The sequence below is a fragment of the Thunnus albacares genome, chromosome 11, assembly GCF_914725855.1.
Source record: "Thunnus albacares chromosome 11, fThuAlb1.1, whole genome shotgun sequence".
Classification (NCBI taxonomy): domain Eukaryota; kingdom Metazoa; phylum Chordata; class Actinopteri; order Scombriformes; family Scombridae; genus Thunnus; species Thunnus albacares.
Window position 1 is genome coordinate 16,969,705 of NC_058116.1, and position 23,119 is coordinate 16,992,823.

A 23,119-nucleotide genomic window follows, 5' to 3' on the forward strand; every position below is an offset into this window, starting at 1 on the left:
CAGTCCGACGGAGGAGATAAGGTGTTCTTGTCTCCTTCGCTCTCTCTGGCCTCTTGTCCAGGATTGAAATGAGAAAGCGGAACGAATAGTTATGGTCTCATTATATCTGTTGACAGGGAGAGTGTCAAGGGAACATTGCTCAAGGTGGATCCATATTTACTAGAAAGAGCCTGTTGAGCCAGACAGGGCAGCAAAAGGCTGTGATGGCTGCCTCACAGCACAGGGTTGCAGCAGCAGACAAAAGCAAGGGGTCTAATAACACAGGAGCTGTGTGACTTAAGGGAAACGGGGATTTTACTATGACTTTTACTGCCTTAGAGATCCACTGCTGCTGTCATCTCCGAGCTACGGATATAAAGACACATTCCACCCCTTGTTTTCTACACGTATATCTTGACCTACATGATTTACTTTACTAAACCAGACTGGTTGGAGCCAAGGTGCTGCATGTTGGTATGAATATGTTGTGGAATATTAGCTGCTAAAACCACCATGAAATAACCATATGGTAATTTACAAAATTGCCTTGCCGCTAGCATTACAACTTAATACTCCCTCCATTAAAGTGGCTTAATCCATTATTGGATTAATAGCCTGAGGGTGACTGGAAAGCCCAATACACAGTAGCTCTACCGAGTGAGTCAATTTTGTGCAGACAGACATCATTTTAAAGGGTTAAAGGGTCATACACTGTCATGTAAATGCACTCGCCAACTTGAATGTGCCTGCGCTAACACAGAGACAAGTAAGGAATCATTTAGCTCAGGCTGACAGCCAGTTTGTGTGAGCTGCTTGGGTTGTTTACAGTGAGAATACAAAAGTTTTTGGCTGTGGATGAGGCAGTGGGGGTTGCATGAAATACGTGGGAGGTCCCCCAGACATTTCAAAGAAATGTGACCCTGAGGTATTCTGGGAGTCTGTCACCAAGGCAGCGTGAGCATTTCAAGGTGTCTGAGCTGAATAGAGTCATGTGCCAGCCCTGGTGTTAAATGACAGAGAAGGTCTTACTACTACCAAGTTTGTTAGTCCATGCAGGATATTCCATGTATCCCGCTGTCAGTCTCCCAAATTCCTTTCCTGCTCATTCATAGTATTGCAACATACCGCCCGCCTCCCTCCCACCTCAGCTCCAGCCTTTGAATCAAGGACATGGCCCTTTATTCCCAGAAAACACAGCGAGAGGAAAAGGGAAAAACGGTTTCAAATTTGACAGAGCTCCTCCTCCCTGACTTCTGTACAACACTGAGGAGAGCAAAACAGACGGGACACAGGGCATATTTTAAAACTGATAGAAGTTGCCAACCCAGTCAGGGGGGATAAAATGCTTTCATCTTTCTCTTCAGTAAGGACAAAAAGAGGTGTGCAGCTATGGAAGCTTGGCACTGTCATGATAACCGTCTTTGAAATCACCACAGATTAAGTATAAAATGGCCCTCATCATGCTTGACCTTTCTATAACCCTTCACTGTATGATAAAACACCACCATCCATCAAAAGTGACTTACTGGCCTTACAGTTTTACCAGAATCTGTGTATATAATCTAGCTAAATGAATATTTCTCAGCAGTCTAAACTTGCGTTGTAGGAAAGTGCACACTAAGCAGACATGTAGGAAATGGAACCGCAGAAAAAATAACATACAAAAAGGAAAGCAAACCCTATCTAAGCAAAGTAAAACAGTGATTTGTATCTGAGCCTACCTCTGAAATTCCCCATTACATTTGGTCCAGAATGATTTCACTCTGCTTAGCTTGGAGTTCTCAGCAGCTTTGAGATAAGGAGAGAAGACAACGCTGCTGCTGCTGCTGCTGCTGCCAACCTACCACAGTCTTATAAGCACACAGCTGACTGGTTCTTCAACATTGCTCTTTGTGTTTCCTTCTAAATGCTGAGGGGGAAAATAACCTCACTGAACTGCCTGGCTGTTAAAAACTTTGGTATGTCAAGCCTTTAGAGAGTCCAGAGAGCCAGCACAAGGCTGAGAAGTAGGTGAGAAAGTTAAGAAGGCAAGCCCAATCTGTGCAGCTTTCAAGGCTGTCATTAGGTTAATGCCTGAGGAACACACTATGTAGTTCCCACAGAGTAAAGATGACCTCATTCTGGTCAAAATAAAGAGGCAAACTAGTGTCTAATTATTACCATCATGGTTATTTCCCTTGACTGAGCAGAAAACAAACGCACCATGTACGACCATGTGACAAGATCTTTGAGCACAGCTAATGACTGTGACTTTCAAAACAAATCTGATTATTTCAAACAATATTTCTTTCAGTAATAGATTTGTCTAACTATTCAACATGGAATAATACACATCTGTTTTACTAGACATGCTTTCGAGTCAAAGCTAAATCTGCCCTTTAAAGTACTGTAATCCTCAATGTCTCCAAGTCTGCCAAGAAAAGTCTTAGTCTGACCCCACCCTGACTCATCGGATCACGTGGTCTGCTCTTCTGACCTCAGACTCCGGCCACTCCTTGGAGCTCCTTACACAACCCTTATTTCCATGACTCAGTCTGTAGTTTATGGTGCATTAAAGGAAGAGGAAATGTAAGTGAATGTGCTGAAAGTGTTTGCCTGGCTCTGTTTAGATGTCTTTATGAATGACTGTGTTTTTGAAGGGAATGTTGCTAGAGTGATTTTTGATAGACATGAATTCAATCAGTCCTCTGATCCCTCTGAAAGCCACCTGTGCTTTGTGTCACCTTCCCCAGGGAGCACTGCAGTAGCAAATCTAATATTAGCCGTCACACAGACTACGTTTACATGCACACATAAAAACCAGGTTACTGAGAGAAATCAGGTTAAAGCAGGAAAGAGCAGAGAGCTCGTTTACATGCATCGCAACAACGCATTAGATTGTAGAACCTGTGTCGACACGGAGCTGGTCAGTAATCTCACACCCAGGGCATATTTCTGAGTGAGGCTGCATATTTCAAGTGTATTTGTAATTTATCATTCTGAGGCCCGGAGAACTGCTTACTTTTCTGGTCGGAGAATTTGAACTGATGTTGTGGTGCGAGGTCAGGCTCTATAGTGGCAGAACACACAGTTTTCTTGGCTGCGGTGTCTGAAATGTTCAAATAGCCTGCTGCTACACAGTTTTAATCAGCTTATCAAGTCTCATTTATTTCAGTGTCTGTTTTAGTTTGACTTTCAATTTGATTACCTTGGATACAATGTCACACCGCCTTTTTTCCTGTACTGCTGTCAAATTGATACTAACTGTCTAGTTTTAGTTTTTGTTGTATAGTCACTGTTAAAAACAATCTGGTTAAACACATAAATGATTGAGAAATCAGGTTTCTCCAGCAAAAATCTAGCCGTGTTTAACATTTAAGAACTCAGGTTACTGCAGAAATCAAACACAAACCAGGTGACTGAAGGGCATGTAAGTCTGAAGATTAGTCGGGCAGTCTGGTGTATTCCTTTATTTCTCACTTTTACTTCAAGAAGAGATAAACTGCCACGAACACGAGGTGTCCCTGTAAATGAAGACTCACCATCTGTCAGTCAGCAGGAGGAAGATTTGTCTTCAGGAGGCTGAGTGACACCAGGTCACACAGACAAATGGAGATGAGCGGAAAAATAATTATACATTAGCCTGAATTTCAATTGCAGGGAGTCTCAGCGAAGCAGTACTTCAACTGCTGATTGCTCTGATTTGCTGAGCTAAAAGGGCTGGAAAATTTAGAGCACAGACAGAGCTGAAAGCTGCCGGAGAGCCTACATCAGGCACATCTACTGCACCTCTTTTTGGACAGAGAATAACTGATAAGTGATATTGATGTGTGTCAATTGTCATCTTCTTAAAACTCAATTTAAATTTGACATATCAAACCAAACTTGGCAATCCATGGAGTATAAAGTAGCAAACTTGAGAGCCACGTTTTGTGCATCGAGCTAAGTGTTTTACTGTGTATCAAGTTTAATATCCCACTAAACCTTTACACCTCTAACGCCCTTTTTATTCAGAAATGGAACAAAAACATTCCTGGTTTCATCTATCTGTTAAAGTGTTGGCTTTTTGTCATCCCAGCATAGATGTATTTTACGTCATCTTTCCTTATGGCATCATTCAGACAAGACAGGACATTTGCAGAGAGAGAGCTGCATGCTAACACGATATTTATCACCTGGTGAGAGAGCGAAGGTGTGACTTCAAATGTCATGATTAAGAGGGATGAGGGCTGTTTTTTTGCTCTTTCAAAAAGGCTGAATCACTGGTGGATTTTAAAACTTGTTCTGCCGTTGAAGTCTTAATTAATGACCTCAGCGTGAGGAATCGCACCAGTGAATCCACTAGTACATTTTTTCCATCGGTTTCATAATTTAAAATCATTAAGAGAGCGAATTCTGCTGCCTGTTTGATCAAGTTCGACATGCATGAGCACTGAATGACAGGATGTTAGGATCTGGGTTAATTCCTATTAGCTCACTAGCTGTATGTAGTAAAACGTTTCTATTGTATAACCGATTGTGGTTGTGCAAGCGGACAATTGTTTTGATAGACTGATCTGATATGAGACGCCGGTTCGATTCCTGCTACAGACCTTTGTTGCATGTCATACTCCTCTCTCTCTCTCTATCTATCTATCTCTACCCCCATTTCCTGTGTCTCTGCACTTTCAGCAATCAAATAATATTTACAGTAATATTATTTAAAAAAACGACTTGGCTCTTTCCCAGCATTCCCAAAATGTATTAAACTGATTTTATTATCTTTGTGCATAAGAGATGAAGATTGAGATAATGTGATCTTAGAAGACAGAACAAGAAGTCAATTTCTCTCTCTCTCTCTCTTTTCTTTACATTAATCTTACGGCATTGAGATTTGTGCCGTGTTGAAAGTGTTACAAAAAATGTTACTAGCTCTGACCTTGTAAGATTGCCGTTGTGACATGATGTTAAATTGATATCGGATTAACGTGAAGGAGCGCATGTCTGAAAAGGGCTTAACATATCCACTCCTCAGGATGTCTTAAACAAATATGAAATTATCAAACAAACTGTGTGCTCGATATCCATGTAAACTGGATTGACTGTGGGCAACCATGAGGCACAGAGGACTGACACAAAGGACTGTGCAGGTTTCATCCAAACAAACATACCAACAGTCAGTCAACCATACAGTCCCATTACTAAACTCTCTACAGCTACAACATAGTCCAAAAAGACTACAATACTTAAAGGTCCACTGTGTAGAATTTAGTGGCACAGACTTGGAATAAATGTCATATAATATTCATAAGTATGTTTTAATTAGTGTATAATTCCATGAAAATGAGAATCGTTGTGTTTTTGTTACCTTAGAATGAGCCCTTTATATCTACATAGAGAGTGGGTCCCCTTCTATGGAAGCTGCCATGTTGCACCGCCATGTTTCTACAGTAGCCCAGAAGGGACAACCCAAACGCTTGCTCTAGAGAGGGCTTTTCATGTTTTTCGCAAGTTTCGCAGCCACCGTAGGTTCTTCTACACGCTTGGAAGGAGAGGGTGAGGAAAGGGGTATTCAGTTGGTTCCAATCTGCAACCTCACCGCTAGATGCCACTAAATTCTACACACTGGACCTTTAATAGCGTCTTTCAAACAGTGTATTGACTTCTCTGTATAAAACTAACATTTATGGTCCAGAGTAATTTATCAGGATTTATGATAAATTACATATTTCAGCCCCAACAAATCCCTAGAATGAAGACGGAAGTTAAAAAACCAAAACAAAACAAGTTTGCATCAAGTCATAAGGCATTCACAACAGCAGCATTATTTTTACAGACCATGAATTATGAAACAATTTCTGAAATCCCCTACTGCACACCCTACTAATCTAAACACATGGTTAGGATGTGCTGACTGAAGCCCTGACAGAAGTAATTGCTCTGGGCTGGTTTGAGAATATAATGGTCCTATACATACTACATGTTACTGATAAACTATTACCCAAGACAGTACACCCATCAAGTATCCACATTCTGTGACATCTTGGTAGGTGTCACACATGGAAAACTCTTTTGAGGATGAGGACTTTTCGGTAAGCGTCCTGCAGGATGGACTTGCCAGTGGCAAAACACAAAAAGTTATTATTAGATCCCTAGATGTTTGACTTTTTACTGCTCTCAACAGCTGAAAATGCTTTGCTTATATTGACACACCCAAAAGCAAAGAAATGCCTCCTTTCCAGAGAAGAAACAGTCAAACACGCACACACAATCACTCCATCGATCATTATCATGAACAAGCTGCAGAGAATGATGTAGCCTCCTTTTAAATAGGGACATACCTGTTTTTCTGTTGATGCAGGATTAAACAAGGTGAGATGTTTGATCCTGTATGGATGGGAGATAGTAGTCCAATAACATCGCCTACACCTTCTCAACTGACTGGACATGAAAAAGGAAACCATTCAGAGGCTGCACCTATGCCCACTTCATACCTTGAACTTCACCCAACAAATGTTGCAATAACCTGTGGCCGATCTCAGCATGTGTATCCACAGGGCAGGGCATGGCTATGAGTAAAAGGCAGGAAACACAGTCATTGTAGAGTCTATGCAACAAACAAATGCATGCAGACTAATGCCACACACTGTATGCATACTCCCGGAGCTGCACTTTATCTTGCCAGATATGTATACTCGAAGAGGACAAGGGGGAAAGATTACTGCAAACCAAATAATCCATGTTTGCACTGTGCAGCAGTAAAAACACAGGGCTAACTTACCATGCACAGCTTCCTACTATGATCATTCACCCTCTTCATCATTTCTTCACAATAAAAACCTCAACTAATGGGGAGCAGAGAGGCTCAACTGCAGGCACATCAGTTGTTTCCGACATGTCACCAGCAGTAATATGTTGTGACAGAAGTGGACATAAATTATTCTTATTGGATGTAAATCCCTGAAATAGAATCAGTATTTGTGCTAAACAGACGAGCTTCATCCTGTCACACATTGTTAGACAAAATACATTTAACACACTAATGCCTTTCTGCATACAATTACAACGCAAACACAACAACTTCAGAAGCCACGCTTCCCAAGAAGGAATTACAGCATAACGCTGTACATCTGCAGAGCAGTTGAATTTAACAGGAGATTTTATGTACTGTGCTAATTGATGAGGACAAATAAAAGTATGATTAAACAGAATGAGATCATGACAGTTTGTATTGTTCATTTTTTGACCTCATTTAACAGTTCAGTTAAAACTGATGATGCAGTTTTATCAACTTCCTGTTGCTAAGTAAAACATTTTTCCATTGCTAAGCATTTCAGATAGTTATCAAACGGACATGTTAAGATTACATGTCATACCAGATTCTGAGAGAGGTTACACAGAAATACAGAGTTCATCCAAATGGGAAAAATTAGCAACAAAAATTAGCATAACAAATGTCCTGTTATTTGTCGTATCTTGTCTCTCACAATGTAAGTGTGTGTCTCTGAGGTGAATAACTGAGCTTGCTCACTACATATTAAGACTGTTAAGACTGATTACAGTCTGTCAAAACAGAACGGACACAAAGCGAAAAACACATATGGATGACAATTCTGGCAAACCTTGTCCAGCGTGATCCAAAATCTGTCACATTTTGGATTTCACATTTAAAAGGACGACTCCACCTGTGTTCCTTTCCGGGTTTTTCAAATGCAAACGCCCACTCAGCTGTTAGCAAAAAGCAGTGATGTGGGTTAGAGCCAGAGCGCTGATGCCCTGCCTCCCCCCCCCCACCACCACCCCACACACACACACACACACAGTTCGCTGACAGTGTCTTCCTAACATAATTGCTCGCTGTAAGTTAGAGCATAAAAAATTGACCAGATATAATACGAGCGATGTTGCAGAACTGAGTCTGAGTGTGTAAGATGTTTATAAATGCACCGGACAGAGCAGAGGGACGGACAGATACTGAGTGCTGGGAGGTCTGGAGGAGAGAGCCTGGAGCAAGACTGGAGCTTTGGGGACAAATAACACCTGTGAGTCACACCGGATTCTGTTCTGATCTGAGGCTGTTTCATGGCGAGAGGAGAGCTCAGAGTTTATTTTTTAAACTTTGAGCAGCAGCAACAGTGAGTGCTCCAACTGTGTGTGTCGTTTATATTGATTTATATGTAGCAACATCATCATACAGAAACCTACGTTAGGTCATGTGGGAAAAAGTATTTAGAAAGGCTTGGGAAATAAGCATTTTGACACTAAAACATACGTACTTTGACCAAAATTTGAATTTTCGGATTTGAATACACATGGAAGCTACAGAATGATATAAAAACTAAAAACTCAAAAAATAATGTACCCGCCCTTTGAAGGATGAGGTGAAGCTCGACGTGACTAGTTCTTTGTAGGTTCTACAGGGTTTCTGCAGGGTTCACAAAGTTAAATTTGATATCCGCTTCACAGTCATTCCAGTCAAAGTATGAAAGCGTGATGGGAAACCAGTGAGGACGATATGGCTTAGAATGATTTATTCTATCGCTACGGCCCTATGATTTCCACGATGCAGAAAACACAGACAGAATCGCGGACTTTGATAATAATAATATCAACTGTAAAACACAGAATATCGCAGAATAATATATTGTGAAGACAATTTATAAAAATCAGGGTTAGAAAAAAGCTATGCTGAGTGTTTTGGTGTCATTTACGGGCGCGATGCTGCTGCAGCTTCTGTTCTCTGTGTGTCGGGGTTCACTGAGGGAGGGGCTTCGCTCCTCCTCGGCTCCTACAGCTGGTTAGTGGATACACCCTGACTTTCGGAGGATGAGCAAATCGTTGTTCAAATCCCTTCACTATAAACCTGTTTTACCAATGTTATTTTGTAAGGATGCACACATTTTTTTACCAATATGCCAATATTTTCCATCTCATTTTTGCCAATGCCGATACCAATATATGCACACATTTTTTTCCACCTGGCTGGGGAGACTTTTCTGTTGACGTTTCTGCTCTAGGATATAAAGATTATCATTTTATATTGACACAAAACCACTCCTCTTTTCATTTTAAATGACAGCCTCGGGGCCCAACATCTGTCCTGATACACTCTGGCTTCTGGCTTCAAGTTTTGCTAAAAAGTTGCTCAGTGAACAGGCCGTTTTAGACGACTAGAATAAAATATTGAGAGTGAAAGATTTAATTCCTCTACGTGACACTGGCTTCTGAATTGGGGTGAACTTGGAAAAACAGATAGCAAGAGAGGAAACTCCTATTCCTGTGAAGTATTATGAAAATCAGCTTTAAGAGGGATATGGATAAGCAGACACTGCACAGGCACTGCCTACTCAATGCTCTGTGCTTAACAATGGAGAGACATTGGCCACGGAACAATGTGCTGCTATCCATTCAAATTTGAGTGCAGCTACTGATAACAGCACGAACAAACATTTAAACAGAATCGTGGTGACTGGCAGTAAATTCCTCCTGAATGAAACAAGCCAGATCATCAATAAGTTATGGTAGTGTTTAGGAATGTCCTGAGCCAATCGAATTGGTATCAGATGATAAATATGATCTAATACCGATCTTTTCTTTACTGCACTCTGTGTTTTACCCTCAGTCTGCTGCAAAACTGTTCTCGACAGTCTGGCTATATGGGGCAAACATTTCACTATACAATTCCTTCTGGCAGTCCTGAAATCTAGGCTTAAAACCAAAGGTGACCGTGCTCTATCCATCTTCTATCTAACCATCTTCCCCTAGTTATAAAAAAAATGCTGAGTCAGACGATAAGCTGTTAAAAACTCACCTGTTTCGTAAGCATTTTTTCCCCATAATGTGTGATTGATTTCTGTGTAGCTTCAATCGTTTTTATTGTTTGTGTATCTGACTTTCGTGTTTACACTCTGTGTACCTCTATGGTTTTTATTGTTTTTTTATATTGATATTTCCTGTTTGTAACTTTCTATTTTTTTCCTCAATTGTTTGCATTGTACTGCACCTTATAACTCTGGTTTTGAAAGGTGCTTTATAAATTAAGTTTACTTACTGCTATACCTGTGCATGTGCAAATGTGAAATGACTTGGGCATCATTTTTCTCTTAACATTTGAGTGACAATCTAGTTCATTTGTACCCTCACAATAGAAATTCCCTCATGCTTAAGTTGATTGAAGAAACACACATTCCAACACTGTATTATAACTTTTATGGGCCTCCACCAGTTCTGGCTTGCTGGTTGGAATGTGATCTCTCGATGTCCTGAGGTAAACCTCATGTGTAATTTTGTACACTTCAGATTGGTCGAGTCCCCTCAGCTAGTGACCTAGTATTGGCCTACTATGAGCGCCTCCTTAATATCAACTTCACATTAATTTTCTCTTTCTGTGGTTGAGAATGACGTTAAAATTATATATATTTTTAAGTACGTAATTAAATCATGAGCAGACTTGTTAAAATTATTGCTTTTCTGTTCGCTGATTATTTTGCAGTTAACCTGCAGGAGGGGGTTGTTGCATGTGAGATGTTTCTGAAATGGCAGGGTACTTACTATAAATAATGAAGCTAAAGAAGCTATGGTCAAAAATGTGAGAGTTAAAAATAACTTTTATGGGTATTTCCTGTAAAATGATAGATCAAATCAACACAAGTTTCCATCTGCCATAAAGTTAAACAAAATGGCCAAATTGCCAAGGACTTGTACGAAGAGAATTCACATTAACTTTAAGATTATTTACAACAGAATAAGTTAAAATTATCTGCATTCGAGTAGAACTGAAAGAAAAATAATTGAAATAAATGAAATCAATTCCTGTACCTTAAGCAACACAACATTGACATGCATTGATGCAGAAAGACAGAAGGAATTTAGTTACTGAAGTAAATGTCAGGTCAGCCAACCAGCACCAGCTGGCCTTTTGAAATAATGATTTAGTTCAGGTGAGTTTACACTGTTTTGGATATCCAAACTTTTTTAATCTACCGCTGTAGTTTAACAAACATTCCTGGGACACAGACTGACAAAAAGGCAAATACCTCAGACTGCACTGTCATTGCATACTGCAGGGAATGTAGGCTTTCTGCGAGATGGCACCATATGGATAATCTATCAAAGGGGATTTAATTGAAAAAATAAATCACACCCCACAACTTAGTAAAATAAATTCCCCTTTACTTGTACTCTGAAATGATTCATGGAGGATGTGTATGACTTTGCAGTTATGCAGAGGTACGTACGATTTTATTTGAGGTATTGCCTAGAATTTATATCCTTAGGGTGCTATAGAGTACAAGTGTGGGCGCCATCACGTTCATCATATCAAACCAAGATACTTCTTCAAGTCTTTTCTTATATCCTATGTATGACAAAACAATATGTTATTCCTCATGCCGTGGGCCAGTAAAGATTGTGCACCTCTTCTTCTGTGTGTGAGTGTTTTGTTTTTTTTTTTTTACGCATTTTGGGGTTTATTTCTGCTACAATTGGAAATCTTAAATGATGTGTGAGCACCGGGGAATGAAAGTCCATCCAAAAATAAGAGGGGTTGGTATTGTTAAGGGTTACTGGTGCATGCAGGGGAGAGACCACTTCAGAGAAAGCTCTTTAACAGGTTGGATGGGTTTGTAAGCTGGTAGCATAGCAGTCATAGTTTAGTGACTCAACTCTTAAGACCTAGAAATTTGCTGGTCATTCTGGGATATTTCTCTTCTTCTTGGAGTAGGTTTGCTAACTAAGGTTTAGTAAAGTTTAAGAGTAGAATCTGACTTGTTTAAGTTGTATCAATTTGTGCACTATTGCCTTAAGGCTACAGGTTTGTCAGCTTTGATGTTACGATAACAAGTTACTCTGACAGAGGAAGAACAGATACAGTATAATCTTTGATATCACACAGCCCACATCTGCCTCTCAACTGTACAACCAATGCAAAGCTTAGGCATTAAATGTCATTTTAAATGTCATGTGCTTGAACTGTATTTGTTCATCTTCAATGTCAACTACTCTTTTTTTTTCCCAGAGTCAATTTTACTTTGTGGCAGTCTTTTAAATGCCTTGACATTTAAGAACTGAACCTTCTGCTTCTTGGCAGACTTTTATGGAAACAGGTGAAGCAGACAAACCTTGCGGATCGTTTCAGTTTTCAGTTGTAGTCTGGGAACAGGCATAACCCTCTGACATCAGCCTGCATGGTCACTAGAATGTAACCTGACATTGGCAAGATGCCTTCACCTTCTGACTAAATCCAGCCACCGAGCACATACATACCACTCTGGGGTGACACCTGATCCCACAAACAAGCAATTTGAGCTTCAAAAAAAGTCTAAACCAAGAAGGACACAGCCTTTATATGTTTGTAACTTATGTAGAAATAGTGCTGTAACAATTAGACCATTAAGCAATTAGTCAACTGCAGATAATTAATATATAGGTCTTTAGAGCTGCAGCAATAAGTTGTTTACACAATTAGCTAATTGACAAAGAATTAATCAACAGCTATTTTGAAAATCGATTAGTCATTCTAGTCATCTTTAAAAAAAAAAAATCCCCTCCACACATATATCAAGACATACAAAAATACTCTGCTTGGAAAAGTAATATGTGTCTGATATGGTTTTTCCAGTTTAATTACCACATTAAAATCCTTAAAATGACATCATCCACTCCTCCTCCCTCATTAAAAATCCAGAATCTATGAATATGCAAATATATTTAATTTCCGAAGTTTAACTGCTGTTGTGAAGTCCATTCTCAGTGTTTTTGCACTGGAGGCTTCAAGTTTCCGCATCACACTTGTGTAAGTTAAATATCGGACCACTATTGGCTTCAAAACTAGTCGTGATGTCCCAAATCACGACCATACGCTCACCCCTTAAAATCAGATTTTCAATGAGCACAGAGAAACTTTCCCCCTTCAGCAGATGAATGTGAAAACAGCCTTCTAGTGTCAAACTGCACATACATCATTCTGCACAGTGAAGCTTAAACATCCAAATGTAAGAACAAGAAGAAAAACATATTTTTGAGTGGAGGGGGACTTTAAGAAAAAATGCCAAAACTCTCTGGCTCCAGCATCTGAAATTTCTGGTTAATTTACTGTTTTATGATCATAAACTGATTATCATTTGGTTGTGGACTGTTGGTCAGACAAAACAAGACATCTGAAGACATCACCTTTGACTATGGAAAATTATAACAGTATCTTTTCAATATTTTCTGACATTTTCAAGACCAAACGACGAATCAATTAATCAATAAAATAATCAGCAGATAAATCGATAATGAAAATAAATGTCAGTTGCAGCCCTAGACATCTTTGGGTTTAAGATGGTTGGTTTGACAAAACAAGCAATCTGAAGATGTCACTAGGGCTCTGGGAAATTGTGATGACCATTTTTAAATCATTTTCTGCCATTTAATACACTTAATAATCATTAAACAAAAATGATGACATTTTCTCAATAAAAGGAAATAAGTTGCTGCCCAAGAAACGTCTTATAGTTCCCTCATTTTAAAAAGCTTAGTGTATAAAAACCCTTAAATATAGACACTAGAAATATACAGCATGGCATCTGGCTCAAAAATTCACTCTTCAGCATTAAGTGTCACTCTTGGACCTGTCATGCTTTCATGACCATAAAGGCCATGGTAATGTTTTCCCAGTGGTGCTTATTTGTTATGTCATGCACTTCACTGGGATGGAGTCCTGGACCACTCTTCCTTTTACCATCAGTAAAGAGAGAACCCTTCGCCTGTGGTGATAATGTGAATAGCGTTTTGAAATATTCAACAAGGTATTACGTGTCCTGTTGAGGTAAATCTGCAGCCAGATGGACTCAGATAGATGCAGTGTTTGAGAGTAGTAGTAAGGCTACATGTTGAGCAAACGACAGTGGAAAAGCCCTGCCCCTTCACTGCTGCTGTCCACATAGCAGACACTGGCGAGGGGCCGTCTTTCAGACTCAGCATGTCAGGCCCATGGAGGGCTATTTTACTGGAAAAAAATCTATTGTGCACCTAAGCTCCAAAAGCGCTGACATGCTTTGTGTTCTGTATTATCTTTAGCTGTCTGGGATCCAACCAAAGCATGAAATCTGGGACTCTTTCAGGAATCTATCTACATTTCCAGTTAAATCAACCATCAGCCAGCAGCTGCACATGTCAAGGCTTATCCACACAAGTGATTGCAAGGCTGAATGCACTCTATATATGCAGTATGGTTCCTTAATTTGTTTTATTCATAGATATGATATGAATGCACGGCTAAAATAGGAGTGGGCTGTGTTGAAATTCAGGATTAACAGTTGTAACCTTGCAGTGCTCCTGCTTACTGATACTGTGTTAAATCTTAACAATACAATTTATCAATAATTTGTCTGATTTTATTCCACAAGCCTCCAAAGTGATAGAACAAAGCTCAAAATGGAAATTCCCTACTTTAATACAGATGGTTTGCTCTCAAGGCAGGCAGGAGAGAAAGATCAACTCCCTTTAGACCACACCATGAAAATGTGGGTTGGAAAGAAGCTATGTGGGGTGGATTTGATGAAAACAATTTCCACGCCAAAGGATGAATACAAACTCCTCATTGGTTGATTGCGACTATGACCTATTATTATCATCCCACAGTGGAGCCATGCAGAAGTAGCTGAGAGTCCTCCCCAACTCAAAAAATGCATTTCTACTTAATATCTTTTACACTTTTGGAAAAATTTGCATCATCATGCAAACTCTCACAAGTTATTCAGTAAAAGACTTACTAGCATAATGTAAAAAAGCTATTTATCACTTCATCATATCCACTCACTCAAGTGTGCACAGTACTGTATCTGTGTATACCTATACATTTTTCATTTATGTGGAATGAATACACAAATATCATAAAAAAAATGACACATTCAAGGGTTGGTAATGGAATAAATAAAACACAAAAAGCTGACTGCCACTCAGCAAGAGCTCTACTTTTAAGAGCACTTGACTGACTTATAGTAATTGTGCACAAGGGATGCTGACCTTCCTCTGACTGGCTGTGGGAAGAGGCTGATACTTCAGCACTTTACTTACATATACACAAGCACGCACAAGGCAAATAACCATTTTGTGCCTAGCCATCCAGACTGTGAGGCCAAGACTGGAAATACTTTCCCTTTCTTAAAAGAGAGGGGGGGGGGTGGGAATGACTTGTGATCATAGCAAAAAAAAAAAAAAAAAAGAAGTAAATCTGACATGAAACATAGGGGTGAGGCCTTAAGCCTTGATGTTGGTCCAGAATTGGGAGGTGAAAAACGAACACAGGGGAGAGGCCTACCAAAGGGCGCTAAACTATTCAACTGTTGTCAGTTCCCATTAAAAAGAACTCACCGTGAAGACTGGATCAAACAATCACAACCAATACAGTCTTTCACAAGCATGTTTGTGTTTTTGAATGAGGCACGGGGTTCATCTTGTGCAAACAAAACTTTTTTTTTTTTTGGTACATCTACTCGCATAATCAATACAGAAAGTTTCACAAGCATGCATCACCATTTTGAATGGCAAGCAGCACGACAAATGAAACTGATGACCTGTTGGCTGAATGTCTGACATGCTAAAACTTCTCTCCTCGTGCCAAACACACTGTCACTGCTTAGAGTACGAGCAGAAAACTACTCAAAAACAAAAACAGAGAGAGACTGTACACTAACATCCCGCTGTTGCTTCAGCTCCACAATAAACCAGCCTCAATGGTTGTCAGCTGTGAGGCAGTCTTGTGCAGTAATGTGAATCACGAGGAGGGTAACCTAGAGATTCCTCTGGGCTGTGTGTGCTTGTGTCTGACTGTGTGTGATTGAGGCAGTGTAAGAGGGGAGTTCGCATATGATCTCAATTGCTATATGCTTTTTCACTGCTAATTGGCTGAAATTAAATTAACTTGCACTGTGGTCACATCGCTGATGCAGTAAGATAACCTTTCCACACCTGCATGGCAACTGGAGAGACGTGAGGCAGTGCTCCCAGCATCTATCATCTAATAATAGGAGTGTAAGACTTGACCTTTGGTGATTATCCATCATAACAAAATGAATAAAACTGGTTCTTCAATCTTTTCACCACTTGGGTTCAGCCAGACACAAAAGGATTAAAGCATATGGTCATATATAAATCCTGGAATATTAGATATATGAGTTGAAGACTGAGCAGGTTTTATGTGAGACATTTATATTATTGTGAATTTAAATCAAACCCAGGTAAGGACATGTGCCTTGTCTGAGAGTGTAAATGCTGACTGTTTGATAGCCTATAGGTTTTATGAAAACTATCTTATTAACCAGGATAAAATATATGGCACTGTCATGCAATAGGGTTGTGTAATGTCCTCTTATAGCCTCGGCTACACAGCTTTTACAGCCTCCGGGATATTAAAGGTGAGTCTATCTTGTCCTGAAAGGTAGGCTGATTTTGCACATTGCAAAGCAATACTATTCTGTCATGGTTCACGTTTAAAGAAACGCCCCTACTTAAAATGCAGATTAAGGTCATTAAATATGGCGTACTTTGAATGTAGCGAGTGGACGTGAGGGTAAAGGTAAGCTTATCTTGTGGGAGCAGAGTCTGGATCTCCGCCTCTCGGCGACCTCGCATACCAGAGATTCCCACACTCTAAGCTCACCTGCCCCTTTTTTCTTTCACTTCTTAGCGGCACGTTTTCAAGGACAATATTTTGGGAAATGTGAGTTTCTTCGCCACCGGGAAACTAACGCCCGAAACAGTTTATGTACATATTAGCCGGAGTTTGATCCTAACGGTTAAAGGACGACATCGAAGACAGCGCGTGAAGGTCCCTCAAAGGTGTGCGTTGTTGGCGATGAATTGGTCACAAGAAAAAAATTAGCTTAGTATTAGATTCTCGCCCGCTGTGAAGAAGCCTAAAAAAGCTATATTGTGCCAAACACACACACACTCACACACACACACACAAAGGCCAGCCACTTTCTCCTCGGTGAATGCAAGACTTTCTGAGTAAAAGTAGCAGTCCATACACTCCTGCCTTGCGCACAGATGCTTTCATTTTTTTCCCCAACGTTTCTCCCCAAATTATTCAGCAATTAATCAAAGAGCGAGTAAAGAGAAAACAGTTAATTACCTTTGGAGGACTGTTGTTTCCCTGGCTGAGCTGCGGCTCGGATCTACATTGGAACACGTAACTTCATCGGTAAAGTCCCGTCGCTTAGTCCCATGCATGTACAAGAGTGAAACTCGCCTCCATAGCCGAGTAGAAGACGAACCCCTCCGCTCCGCTACTCCCCTGCCTCCACCAGCAGTCCCAGGCAATGCGAGCGTGCATGACGTCAGTGGGAATGTGGGAGAGCAGCGAGCACTCCTGATTGGTTCAGATGGGAGAAGGGGGCGTTTCCGAGGAGGTTCGTTTTGTTGAATTAGCCAATGGCAGACGGAGGCGATAGTTGCCTTGGTTACAAATTTTGTCTACCTATACACTCGCTGTTGAGAGAGGGATACTACACGGTAAGCTAAAGTGTGGATAAACGTTAATTTTAATCTCACAGCAAAAGGCTTGATAGCAGCCGTGTGTGTTGCATTAAGTTATCTTACGAGGAGTAGCTATATGTGTTTCTGTTCACTAGGTTTGACATATTTTAATGTGTCTGACTTGCAGACCAAACTTTTGTCAAGATAATAAATTAGCCTAACTGCTCCTCCTTAACGCCTTCATCTGATTTTCCTCTCTGTATGTTTGTATAGCTTTTCCTTTCCCTGTGTTATTGTTGAACCATAAAAAGGGCTGCAACTATATCATTTTCGATTATTGATCGATTATTTTCTAGATTAACCGACTAGTTGGTGAAAAATGCCTATCGCCATTTTTTTAGAGGCCAAGCAGACATGTTTAAATTTCTTGGCTTGTCTCAACAACAATCAAAAGCCCAACCCAAGTTTACTATCATATGGACCAAAACATGTTCATGAGACACAAGATATGAGACCACTGAATTTAAGGAATTTTTACTTTAAAAACAAGTGAAACAGTTAATAAACTGACTAATTAATCGATCAATCATATCAGCTGTAAACTATAGCTAACTGTAGTTAAGTGATGGATGGTCCCTATAAATTATGGACAATCCTCCTGTGAAAATCAGCAGCTAATGTTAGGCTGCTATTATGTTCTGAATCCTAACCTTTTCTCACCATTTGGTGTCAATAAAATATAAAGTCGAATTCTGTAAAAGAAGAAAAACAAAGCCTTAATGTCTGCTGGAGACATGAGCAAGATATCTTCGATTGGTCCAGAACAGAGCGTCAATTTTCATTTTACTCACAGATTCAATCCATTCCTGCATACTTCAAACCCACCCTTCACACTGCATGCCTTAACGGACACAATGCCTTTGTGGCCCGAATTTTTCAATACTTAATCCAAAGCAAAGACATTGTGATATTCCAGCGGCATATCTGATCTTACTGAGTGCACCATCTGTCTACTCCCATACACTAAAACGTGCCAGAGTTGACTGATATTCTCACAATGTCATGAAGACCTTGATGGTAACATTTAGTTTTTGTGTAGTGTAATAGGATAGTAAATTTGGCCTGAGCCCACAGCTTTGCACAACTCCTGTATCCTTACATGCAGTGATTTATATCCTCATTTTGCAGGCACTATACCAATTTCACATATTGTATAGTAGATGCAAATGCAGCTCTTGAATGATGAGTGGAAGAGATCTGCATACGTTCATCACAAACTACAAAGCCGAAGATGTGGGTAAGTCAGTTTTTTTGGGTCTGAAACATTGCTGACTTGTGACATCGTAGCCCATTGACCTGCTGAACAGATTTGACCTGAGGTTCCTATGTTGAATTCTCCAGGTACTGTCAAGTCTTTGATGCCTTTGTCAGATGCAGCATTGCTTGTTTTTTCACCTGTCTCTTTGAGTCACAGCTGATACTCAAAAAAAGCTTAGCATTGAACCCCCCCAACCCCCCCCAATGCAGTCATTTCTGAATTACCCATACAATCCATTAGTGCTCAGCTTGTACTGCTTCCCTGTCTTTTCCTCTATTTCTTTCTTTGCTGAAGTCAGCATTAAGACTTTACTTCAGACATCAAAAGCGATGAGCTTTTCAACAATCCCAATGATCCTAATTCAGCCATATCATTTGCTTTCATCCATGCAGAAAAACTGACTGTGCGACTGAGAAATGGTCTTGGCAGCTCAAAGTACAAGCCAGCTGAATATAAAAGACTACAAGCCATTGTTGATGCCAAACGCATGGAGTCTGATTTAATTGGACAAAAGGTAAATTCGGGTAATTATCAATATCATGCCTGTGCAGCAATGTAATTATAAAATCAATTCCCATATCACTTAATAATATGGTGATTCAGCAGCAAATGAAGAAGAATGTGCAACAACAATATAAAATGCAAACAGTGAACAAACAGTCCTCATTAGCCACCGCAGGAGGAGCTTCAACTGACAAAACCTGATTTTAAAGCGAGGTGATAAAACAGCACGTCTCCAGTAGTAGTAAACAGTGTAATTTCTGTTGGTTTGTCTACCTTTCTCTCTTCTTTCTTACACACAACATATTGTAAAGGGATTTCATTCCATATAAAGCAGGCATTGCATAACCTTTATAGTTTGTCCAACAACATGAAACACAGCAGTAATATCAGTGCCATACACAATAGCATTGCCAGTTTCATGAATATTCATTAGGCTGCCTGGGGTTTACTATAAACCTGTTTGAAGTTCATAGTTGTCTGACTCAGAGCAGAGCAAAAAGTTAATGCTAGGGGCAATGGAGATTAGGCTTTTAGACCTGCGGTGTTTTAATTGGTAAACTGTGGCAGCAGGAGCCTTTTAGTATCATTACGTTAGCCTGTGGCTCCTTCCAACCCTGCTCTCTGCATAACCTAGATAAGACAGGCTATGTTCACATTCAGTCTCCAGCCTGAAAGGCAGGCTTTCTGTGCATCTCCCATTGGTGATGTGATGGAGGGTAAATAAATGACCATGAGTCGCCTCAAGCATGGGATCATTTGTGCTCTCCAGGAAGAGACTGGCAGTATTATCTGCTTCAGATACGGAAACCTTGACATTTTTCCTCTTGATAAGATTCTAAATCTTAGTAGCACTGTACAAAAATTTGAAACAAATGTGCGTTCATCTGTACTGAAAATTGGTAGATGCATCCACTGAAATGAGAGGCTACCTTGTACTACAGTAAAAATTATTCAACACTGAAGGTTAACAAATTAGAGAGAAGAAATGCAGTCTATCTAATACTGTTTTGAATATAATTATATAAGCTGCATGCAAGCACAATAGTGCCACATTTTTTCCTAGTGATTGTACATATTCAACTATAGTAATGTTTCTGTGTTATTACTAAAGCACCATGGCCCAATTAGAAGATATGAAGGGGCATAATTGAAACACAACAATGCTGTGGATGCGTCTTCACTGTATAATTGTTATGTTGCCAATCCATCATGTACATACATTCAGAGATTATCTCTATTTCAAGATCAGAATAACCACAAAGCCCAAAATTTAAGAAAACAATTACAAATTATGAATCATTTTGCTGATTTGAGTCATTTTGTTCAGTTCAGTTCAAATATGCATAGTCACTATGTGGTTCGTTCATTACATTCACAATAGCAACACAATTCAAATGCACTTCTGTATGTACTACAGTAAGTGAATGTGTCACGGTTCATACTGCTGGCACTGATTCCTACGTTCAGTATCTTGCTAGTTCAAGCTGTTACCTTCAGTTCAGCACAAACCTAGGCCTATAAAGAACTGTTTATTAGTTCCAATATTTGTGATATAGTTATCACATAATGATTTTTTCTGTGGCTTTATCGGCTGAATTGATTAAAACAGAGGTGTGTCTGAACCTTCAGATGCATGTGAAAAACGACTGAGAAACACAGTTGAAATGTCTTCTGTGTAGACAAGCCTGTGACATTAAGCTTTGAAATCTCTTTAAAATATAAATTTATTTTTTTTAATGTCATTGCATTTATAAGGAACATTATATTTAAAGGCTTGTATGGATGGATGCATGGTCCACCATGGTGTGAGCATGTAAAGACAGCTTGATTGACATCTTTCGGATCCCCCTATTAGTTTTGTCACACCTGTTTGTGTGGGAAAAGTTACACCTTTGCTTTCTTACTGATTTGAGAACTGGGGACCTCAGTAATTCCAGTATAGCTCCACCCAACTACAACCTGAGCAGAAGTCTAATCAGAATAAAATGCATCTGTGTGGGTGTACAGGACCTTTAAAACAGGGTATATAAAGTTTAGATTAAACATATGGGTCAACTTAAGTTAAAACAATTATGTGACCTGACCTATAATTTTGATGTAATCTGAGAGCAAAGATTAAAGGGCAGTTTTTAAAGCAGAGCCTTATAGGGGATGTAAATATTGTACAATATAATATGCTTTTCAGATTCAGATTTTATTTACTCTACACTACACATTGTGGTATGGAGTACAAACATAAATCAAGACAGCAGTACAATAGTAAACAACCAGAATAGATCTTTAGCACAGACTAAGTCACTTAAAGAGGAGCAGAACATTACTCAAAAATGCAACTAATTTACATACTATCCTTGGTTTATCTGTCTACAATAATAATATAAGTTTAAACATAGATGGATGGTTTACAAAATATTTTGGCAGGTACTTCTTTCTATACTCAATGATGCTTGTGTTTTTACATTTGAACAAAACATGATATTCATCCCCCAGACAGTTATTTACAAGTTACAGTTAAATTACAAAATGTTTTATTCCTTTCCAGACTTTTGTATGTTCCTGTTATTTTAGGAATTCTGCTATTAGAAACTTGGAAATTACAAATAGCCTGGCCATACCTCCTGTTTTTACAAAGTAGATACTTTTCAAACTTAAAGTCCTCTTTAAATTCACAATATAAATTACCCAATTTCCCTATTCCATTAAAGAGGACCACCCCCTCTTTTAATAGAGATATAATATGTCCTTTTAATGGAAGACATTTGGACATGTTACAGTAGGAAAAGCACAGGTATAAATAATACAATTAATTATGGCTGGATTCCATTTAGTTGCTTCAGTTTCAGGGTCCTGGTATTGTGCATGCTGACTCATTCACATTTTCACGGCTTATGGGGAAACTTGATTACAGAGAAAAACTTGAAAACAGAGCCATCATTAGTGTCATTAGTAACACTTGTGCTTTTCTTACTAAGTCAAACTGTCTGCAGTGAAAAAAGCCTGTGGTAAGTGAGAAATGTATAAATAACAGTGCAATGTGATCTTATGGAGAACTATGACTATACACAGTATCCCTACAGTCAAGTACAGACATCTTTTTTTAACCATACAGTGGTCTTCTGACTAGCAAAAGAGCAGCATAATTTGTTCTTATAAGAATTTATTTTTGACCTTCGACTAAATTGCTCCAAATGGTTCTTAAAAGAAAGTCTTTTATCCAGCCAGATTTCTAAATGTTTGTAGATTTTAAGCACATTTTCACTTTGAGAGCCCTGAAATATTATATCTGGGATCTTGAAAATAACACAAAAGACATTTTGTTTAACAGTGTCGAGGTTGTGAAATCTATAAAGCCATCATGATCAGACTTTAAATCCTTAGTGGCTGGATTAAAAGATTATAAAATGAGATATATAATGTGATATGCCTAAAAGTGTACATTACAATGTGGCATGGTAGATATATATATATATATATATCTGTGTGAATAAAAGAGATAGCTTTTCTTGATAAAATGTGAATGGATATCTGACTGAACACTGTGTTTTAATGATTAATGTGTTTGAATTTGAATGCATTAGATTTATTTGGACTAGTGAGAATAGAAATCTCATCAGAAGTTCGGCTCCATGTCCAGCACAATATATTAAAACTTTTTTTTGGCAACAGCAGCACTAGCAGCTTGACACTTAGACTGTCATTGACGTAAATCAACATCCTAACTCCTTTGTATTCCCTATTATTATGAAATAGATTGTACCCATGTATTAGCTGTGTGAGATTTTCTTTTGTACAATTATCTGAGCCAGTGGCCTGTGTACAAAAACACTGATAGAAGACAATGAATTGCCACACTGAGACTGCTGTGAAGGAGGGCCTTGTTCTTTCATGATGAAAAAG

At 39.2% G+C, this 23,119-nt stretch overlaps 2 protein-coding genes across 6 annotated transcripts in view; one reads left to right on the forward strand and one right to left on the reverse strand.

The window, feature by feature from the left end:
* pkp4 (plakophilin 4) overlaps positions 1-17,251 on the reverse strand; it is an 83,647-nt gene extending 66,396 nt beyond the window's left edge. The window contains exon 1 of one of the 2 annotated variants that reach the window (XM_044365156.1): positions 17,057-17,251. The gene's annotated coding sequence lies outside the window, so the exon portion shown is untranslated. The remainder of the gene's footprint in view (positions 1-17,056) is intronic. The other variant, XM_044365158.1, reaches the window with a different exon arrangement.
* LOC122991808 (coiled-coil domain-containing protein 148-like) overlaps positions 16,530-23,119 on the forward strand; it is a 31,846-nt gene continuing 25,256 nt past the window's right edge. For 2 of the 4 annotated variants that reach the window (XM_044365160.1, XM_044365161.1), the window contains exons 1-3: positions 17,351-17,436; positions 18,589-18,697; positions 19,111-19,232. In XM_044365160.1, the coding sequence (XP_044221095.1) occupies positions 18,640-18,697; positions 19,111-19,232 (180 nt within the window). In that variant the 5' untranslated portion in view covers positions 17,351-17,436; positions 18,589-18,639. Of the gene's footprint in view, positions 16,762-17,350; positions 17,437-18,588; positions 18,698-19,110; positions 19,233-23,119 lie in introns of those variants that run through there. The other 2 variants (XM_044365162.1, XM_044365163.1) reach the window with 2 other exon arrangements.